Source organism: Cynara cardunculus, unplaced genomic scaffold (genome assembly GCF_001531365.2).
Source record: "Cynara cardunculus var. scolymus isolate 2C unplaced genomic scaffold, CcrdV1 Un_Scaffold_3610, whole genome shotgun sequence".
Classification (NCBI taxonomy): Eukaryota; Viridiplantae; Streptophyta; class Magnoliopsida; order Asterales; family Asteraceae; genus Cynara; species Cynara cardunculus.
In genome coordinates this window covers 29117-37594 of record NW_020201541.1, presented here as the reverse complement: position 1 = coordinate 37594, position 8478 = coordinate 29117, and the positions used below count along the sequence as shown (strand labels likewise).

The window sequence follows — 8478 nt, the reverse complement described above, 5'->3', positions numbered from 1 at the left end:
ATAATAATTAATTATTTTGTCAAAACTTTATAATTATCCTAATTATATTTTAGATCTTTTATATTTTAAAATAAGATGTTTATCCTCTATTTGATTATGTTTATCCACAATTAAATATAAAAATCCAAACATCGAGCCTTAATAAGTTGTATTTTTGCCTAATTTACTTGTAATCTTGAATTTTAAGTAAACATTGGTTTTATGTGGTTTTGAGAAAGTGATAATATTTTTATTTTTGAATAAAATATAAATTTAAAAATATCATAAAATTTTGAAAAAAAATATATCAATATTAGTATTAAATTAATCTTTTTAAAAGTTCTTGTGTTTTGGTGTAATTTCCTTAATTAATTTTTTTTAATTATAATTTAATTTAGGTTTAGTAACAAAGAAATTTAATTTAGGTTTAATAATATAATTTTTTATAAAGATAATAACTAAGTATTTTGTTAGTTATCAATGACTATCCTAATCATATTTTAGATTTTTTATATTTAAAATTAGATGTTCATCCAATATTTGATTATGTTTATCTGCAGTTAGTTAGACGAATTCGAGTATAGAGCTTTAATAAGTTGTACTTATGCACAATTTACTTGTAATCTTAAATTTTAAGTAATATGCATAAATAAACAGTATTTCGTGCATAAAAAATCGTTTTTAAGAGTTCTTGTCAAATGCTTTATAATATAGTATAGATTAAGTTTTTTACTATCTTTTTTATTTATTTATAAATTATATTATTAATTATTTGTTAAAATTATATTAAAAATATTGTAATTTATTAGTTTTTTAAGATATTCTTATAAAATTATTAACTAATTTTTATCAAATATGATTTTTATATCAACTAATTATCAACTACCAACTAACTTATCAACGATCAAATAATTAACTTATCGAATACCAAAGAGCTTATCAGTTAGTTTACATAGCTAAATCAAACATATTATAAAAAAGATGTTGAAGATGGTATTAGTAATAAGAGACCCCACCCTCATCAAGCCAGCAAAATCTCATTGAACCGAAGACTTTCAAGTCGAATCCCATATAACCCGTAGACCGTAACCCCTTTCTTTAACCTTATTGGTAGGAAATTAGGCATTCATGGGCAGACATTCATCTTGTTACAAACAAAGACTAAGGAAAGGCCTCTGGTCTCCTGAAGAAGATGAAAAGCTCATCAATCACATCACCAAGTTCGGCCATGGCTGCTGGAGTTCCATTCCTAAACTTGCAGGTCTGCAGAGATGTGGCAAAAGTTGCAGGTTACGGTGGATCAACTACCTCCGCCCAGATTTGAAAAGGGGTACATTCTCTCAACAAGAAGAGAACTTAATCATCGAATTACATGCAGTTCTTGGAAACAAGTATGTATAAAAGTACAATTAACCTATTTTTGGGTATAATTACGTTTGAACATTTTGTTTTGGTTTCGATTTTTAATTTGGGTTTTATTCAGATGGTCACAAATTGCAGCCCAATTGCCTGGTAGAACTGACAACGAGATTAAGAATCTATGGAATTCTTCGATTAAGAAGAAGTTAAGGCAAAAAGGGATTGATCACAATACTCATAAACCCATTTCCGACTTTGAGAATGATGAAAACGACCACCGCAACACGGCTGATAAACCCAAACCATTGATGGTACTGCCGGCGCCGGAGACGCATGAATTCTTTCTGACCCGATATGGGACGAGTGATAGAACTGCCGCCACTGACACCAGACACCTCAATTCCGACCATTTTCCCGGATTCATCGATTTCAATTACGGCCAACCGCTACCTGAATCAACGATATTTTTTGGTTCCAATCTCAGTTCCGATTCCAATTCCGATTCTCTACCAGCGGAGTTGATTCCCGAATACACCACCGCAATTCCCAGTTCCGTCGGCTCTGGTTTCCATCGGAACAACTGGGAATTAAGCTCTCTCTTTGAAACAAATAATGGGGTTTCATGGGGGTTAACAAATTCATATTTTGGGAGAAATCAAAAGGAACTCCATAGCCAAATTCCTTTCCCAACCCAACAACAAGAAATGAAATGGAATCGCCATCTCCAATATCCATTTTTGTTGGGGAGTTGTACCATTCAGAGTCGAGAGCTATATGATGAGACTAAACCAGAAACCGATTTGGGAATGAAGCGTGAATTATTTCAAAATCATCAAAGTGAGGATACATACAACAAGCAATTGCATAGGATGTCTGCAAGCTATGAACAACTTACATAGAATTTCAACTACAGAAGAAGATTGTTCTAATTCAAAGCTCAAGCAAGTGTGATTTTGTTTACTGAGTGTTCATTTTTTCTGATTTTTATTTTTTTATATAAATTATAGTCGTGTAAATAGGGCATTTATTCTTTATGATTGATCTTTAAACACACCATGGAATTACAGCGAAGTTTCTATGGCGGTCTTCGTCTTCGCTTACATGTTTCTTTTCTTTTTTCTTTTTTTTTTGTCACGGACAATTTGTAACAAATATTAATACATTTTCGTTTGATTTTTTTCATTTGATGACTTTCTTTTAGAAATTTTTCGTTTCATTTTTTTTTAATTTGATGATATTAGATTTAAAAAATAATATTTTTAACAAAATTTCTAACATCAATTATTATGATTATCAAACATCTAAATCCGGTGAATAAATTTAAATGGTGTAAGGGCTTTAGCATTTGTTAAATGATTAGGTGCAGAATGATTAAAAGGCTTTCATGATATGATGCAAAATGAAACATAATTGTATGGTAATTGTTTACAACAAAATTAGAGTGCTGAATAGTTAAGAGAGACCCATGATACAAGATCATTCAGAGAATTTTAGAACCATTAGAAAACAAGACTCTTTTTTAGCCAAACGAGATTCGCATCTTAACGATTCAAAGACTGCCTTCTAATGAAATTATTAAGAGGTAAACAAACAACCTCTTACACTAATTATAAAAAATTGAATATTTTTTAGAAGGGTTTTAGAAAACTTAATTTTTAAATTTTAATAATCAAATAAAAATACGCTTTCATTGATTACAGTTTTATTTTTATGTTGTCATAATTGCTATTCAATTGATCGAGTTAAAATGATCAAGTTTGATGTCATATTCGTTGGCAATAAGAGTAATTTGCTACTTAATTTACGTATTAATAAAAAAAAAATAATGTGAAACCATGAACAAATAGAAAATAAAATTCAAAAATAAAATTTTCCGAGAAAAATTCATATTTTCTACTGTCACAAGTTGACAACTGACAACAACAAAAATTATGGACCTGTCAATTGCGGACCTGCAGCTATTTTCATAATTTTGAAGAGAAAAGATTAAGAGATAAAATCTACCGATCAATATGATTATTTTATTTAATTTATCTTAAAAAATACCATATTTTAATATAGAAAGTCATGAAAACGATGAAGTCATAAAAATAAACAAACTTCATCCTATTTTGAATAATTATTTTCAAGATTTCTCTTAACAAAAATGAAACCAATTTTTATTTGTTGGGTCAAAATGGTGGAAAATGTTTATTAAAATATAAATGCAATAAAGTTGGTTATATCATGATATAATTTACCAAAAAATAATATATTTTAAGTGATTAATTGATAAATTTATTGATTAGTTGGATAACAATGTAAGATACATGGGTTGATGATGGAAATAACCCAACAAAATACCAAACTTATCAAAATAACCCAACATTTTGTTTATTTCAAAATCTAACCACCAAATTAACATTTAACATTAAACGTTGCATACATGGGCTTATTTACAAAAAAAAAAAAAAAAAAAAAAACTTTTAAGACCGATTGGACCTCGACGTGACCGTTCCTGACCCAACTCTGACCACCCTTACACACCGGTGGGCACAGTGCATAAGGGCCCCACACCACCCGACTTTTTATTTCTATTTTTGAATTCTTAGTAAACTGCATTTTTGGTCCCTATAATTTACACGAATCATTGAAAGTGGTCCCTCGACTTCAGTCTGTTAATTTTTTCTCTGTTAAGTTATGCGTATTTTAGTCTTTTTATTTATTTATTTTATTTTTAGAAATTAATATATTATATTTTTTTAATATATATATATATATATATATATACACTATATTAATAACCATTTAAACCAAAGTCTTAAGTACATCCTTTAAAGCACATGGTACCACCATTTTATGCAAGAATTTTAAAATCTCTTAATTACAACTCATAAAACATGATGTATAAATAATTTATGCATGAATGTTAAAAATACCTTCATTACAATCCACAACACAAGATGTACAAATGTTAAATGCATACTCTTTATATGGTCAAAGTTTTAGCTTTAACAGTGCCAGTTTATCAAAAAAACAAATGGGTTATGTTTCCAAAGTTATTTCACCCTTTCAGACTTTCCTTTATGTTCAACCAATGTCAAATTTCAAATAAGAATAACATAAAATGATCTCAAACATGCTCTCACCCTCTCCTTGAAGCGGCCACTCACAGAGGAGCAACCAAGATTCAAAATATTCTCCCTGTAAAACGAAGATTCCCAACCTCGATTCGTAGTCGCTGTTGAATTGTTGCTTCTGGTTTCTTAATCATTTTTCTAAGTTTTTCTTCTCTCGACCCCCATTAAATTCGATCAGATCTGTTCTACATTTTATGTCTTTTGATTTTGTCTATTTTGACTAGGTCTTTTGTTAGTTTTGCAGTTTATGTTCGTTTAGAGCAACAATTACTTCACATTTTCTATGAACAACCCATTAGATCTTTGTTTTTGTTGATTAATCTGTAACTAAGAGCTCATCCACCAACTATTGTTATCGGCTACGAGCATCTTCCATTCAACACATTGGATGTCGTGATGGTTGTGAGAGCAGATGAGTCCCATCATCCTATTGTGAGAGCATCTTCCAAATTTTAAATATTATTTATATTTGTAATTTTCTTTTTTGGTGGAACTTGATGCTCAATGGACAGGGATATGCAATAGGATGGTTGCAGAAGTGATTTTGACAACAAGTTTTTATCAAAATACTAGAAAGGATGTTGTGGCAATGTGCAAATCAATTTTGTAGGTACCAACCAACCCCTTGTTGTGCATTATGGGCTTTGATCAAATTCTTTGTTACTTTTAGTCACTTGGCTTAGCACTCTGTACATAAAACTATTTCTATCTGTTTTAACCTGTGATGCCATTTGTCGCTTTGTTTTGCACTTCCATGTTTATTTGCATCCCCGGACTTATAATTGTTCTGATTGTCATGTCTCTAGGATGTTGTTGTAAAAGCTAATAATGGAACAATTAAATCAACTAACAAGGTAAACAAGAATTGCATCTTTTTCATCTATATTCCTTGCAAATGATGCTATATACCCACAATTATAAAGTTTCCATTTTTAATTGTTGTGCAGATGTATGAATCTTTGGCAGATCAATTAATTGACATAGTTGTGAATGCAGTGAGTGTTCTATGTCTATAAATATACAATATAGATAAAATATTAAAATTGTTAAGTTTATGTCAAGGAGTTTGGTTGCAACTTTATCAGATTTTTGTGTTTAGGTTCCAGCTATAGGTGCTCTACATTCGCAAGCCTGAAGAAGCTATTGTTCTTTTTATGCAAATGAATCACAAGTTTGATGTAGACACTTGTTTGGTACACTAGATTCCTTTACCTCGCTTATGATGATCGGAATCATCATTTGACTTATAGTGGTGGTGGTGGATTCATCTTTTGTTTATGTTGTATAATAGGTGGAGCGTCTTGTCCTTCATCATGGATCCAGGCATCCTGAGATGAAGAGGAGAGCAGAGAATTGTCACATGTTAACCTGTAATGTATCATTGGAGTATGAGAAAAGGGAAAATATATGTTGCCTTTTGTTCTTAATCTGCTCAGTCTTTGGTAGTTTACAAATGATAGTTAATATGTAGGTGTGCCCCTTAAATGACTGTAAACTGAAATTAGCTCTTAAATTTATTATCAATCTCTTTGAGCTATAACTACATAAATACTAAGTAAACTAAACATTTCTTTTTCAGTGAAGTAAATGTTGGATTTTCTACTCAAACACGGAACAAAGAGAAGCAATTATGAGAGAGTGAGAAAAAAAATCATCGATTTGGAAAACAAGGTATTCTACCCAGGAGGTGGTTTTGAACAAGTCAAAGGTTTATATTGGAAGTTTGCATTCTCATATATCTCAGGGTCTGCGGGTGTCTGCTGGTACTGATGACAACTTTATTTTTACTAATCAGAAATGGATATATCATCCGTCATTGGAATGATGGTGGTGTTCAAATTTGCAATCTAATCCACACTGGGATGTTTTACGTTTGATGTCTAAGATTCAATATGAAATTGGAGTTTTGAAACAAAGGGAGAACCAAAAACCTTAATCAGCTAAGAGATGAAGATTATTTTGGTGCATGAAACTTGAAATTTGTAGCAATGGTTATTTTACATGTTTTTGCTTTGGTGAACGTAATGTCTCATTGTTATGATTTTATTTTTCTTTTCCAAGTTGGTTTTGAACTTTGCAGTTATTAATGGAGTTTCAAACTCATTTATGGATCCAAAGTAGCATGCAGTCGTGCACTTCCTGCTAGAGTTGGTTTTTCAGATGCCAAACATTCTTGACACAAGGATCACCATACACTTTTTGTGCTCATTGCACTCTGTGACCACGGATTATCTGAAGCACTTATTGATATTGTCAAGGAGTTCTGTAAGGACCCATCCTTGACCTTTTCAATGCCAACAACTCCATCAACTTCATGATTATGTAAGTTTATTTAAATTTGTTCAGGACCTCAATTTGAAGTTTTCCCGTTTCATCTTTCTTTGTCACCATGTTAAAACATTCAAATGGCTTTTACCCTATGAGAATCCTTGCGGTTTCTATGTATTTTATACTTTCTTCATATTATAATAAGTATTCCATATGATTTGAGACAGTAAATATTATGCGGAAATTATAGACATTCTAAAACATATGTTTATACAAGGCTTTACTCTTCAACATCAAGTGGTTTGATGTTAGGATCTATAATCAAATGCACAATTGCAGTAAACAAAAAACCAAGCACACATTATTTTCATGGTCCACAATTTGTCTATATCCATTATTGGTGCTAGGATTCTTATTGACTTGTTATACCTCATGCATTTTCAGTAGTACACATCAACATAGAACAAAGACTTTGCTTCATGCATATGAAGAAAACCAGATAAGAGAAACTGTATCATGACAACCTAATTAGCATAACTGTTTACTTTCAAATTTTGGGTCGTAAAACATGAAACTCACTTAATATAGTTTGGAACAATAGTAATTCTTCTACTATGTAGTGCCTTTTGTCTTTGAAGGAAATACACTTTGAAGGTTATTTCAGTTGGTAATAAATCTTATTAGGGCGGGTGTTTGGGGTTCATTTGATAAACTAAATGAAAAGGTGTCAATCGATTAAAAGTTTTCGATGATTAGAAGCTTTATGTGGTACTAAAACCGAATGAAAAGTGTCATGTATATGAAACATTTAAGTGACATGAATAACCAAACTGAACCAATCGATCCCAATATATTTTGTTCGGGGATGGGGTGAGATGTATGCAAAATTGACCTCTACCCGCAATTTATACTATATTAATAAGCATGGATAGCAGTTATTTTCTTGAATTTTAGGAGGTATAATATTGGTTGCATCATGTGCAACTTGTTAAGCTCCTCTAAATTCTTAAATATATAATACTGAAACTGTTGTTTCACAAGCTTTTCGCTTGAGGTTGCTAGGAGACTATATCATTCAACTTGTAATGCATTTGTGGAGTTTCTTAAAGTATCAGGTCTTCAGTTAGGTGTGATTCCTCAGATGTTGAATCATTTGTTGATGGTGATTCGTGCCATTTCAGCGCTTTCTGCAACTCATTATCCATGCCATGATGAACACAAATGAAAACATCCCGCCCAGAATTCATTCTGAACGAGGGCCAACGTTCGTCATGACTTAGATTAGGCAACATAAAGAAGTTGAACTTCCCCAAGGATCACCCCATGCCTCAGCTGAGAGAGCTTTAGAAGTAGATGAGCGTGTTCAAGTACAAGGGGTACCTGAACAGGGTTGTGTGTTGAGGGAAAATGTAATAGAGAGGGGTGAATCGGTGCGGGGAGCTTCTGATCAGCCACATACCACAACTGTTAGAGCTTCACCGTCTTCAGAAGCTACTGAATCAGATAAAAGAGCAGATTCTGGTGATGATGATAATAATGATGATGATGATGCAACAACTGTGCATATTGATACATTTGCTGATGATATTGCCACGATCTTCCCTAAATATGCAACTCAACAAACTTGTCCCAGTCTACGATCATTATCCTTTAATGTTGATGACTATGATCGAATACTTCAAGATATGTCTACTGGAGGAGGAGATGAGGGAGTTGAAGTTGAAAAAGAAAAAGAACATGGAGAGGGTGTGAG

The 8478-nt window shown here is 31.9% G+C and overlaps 1 protein-coding gene across 1 annotated transcript; it reads left to right on the top strand.

Annotated features, from left to right (window-relative positions):
• The first annotated feature begins 1092 nt into the window (after positions 1-1092).
• LOC112503707 (transcription factor MYB61-like) lies at positions 1093-2416 on the top strand. The gene is made up of 2 exons (XM_025107691.1): positions 1093-1370; positions 1463-2416. Exons 1-2 carry the CDS (start codon positions 1108-1110, stop codon positions 2235-2237), a joined length of 1038 nt encoding a protein of 345 aa, XP_024963459.1. The 5' UTR covers positions 1093-1107; the 3' UTR covers positions 2238-2416.
• The last annotated feature ends 6062 nt before the right edge of the window (positions 2417-8478 follow it).

Coding starts and splice junctions, on each gene's coding strand:
- LOC112503707 (XM_025107691.1), top strand. CDS start 1,108: ATGGGCAGACATTCATCTTGTTACAAACAAAGACTAAGGAAAGGCCTC. Junction 1,371..1,462: donor CATGCAGTTCTTGGAAACAA/GTATGTATAAAA, acceptor GGTTTTATTCAG/ATGGTCACAAATTGCAGCCC.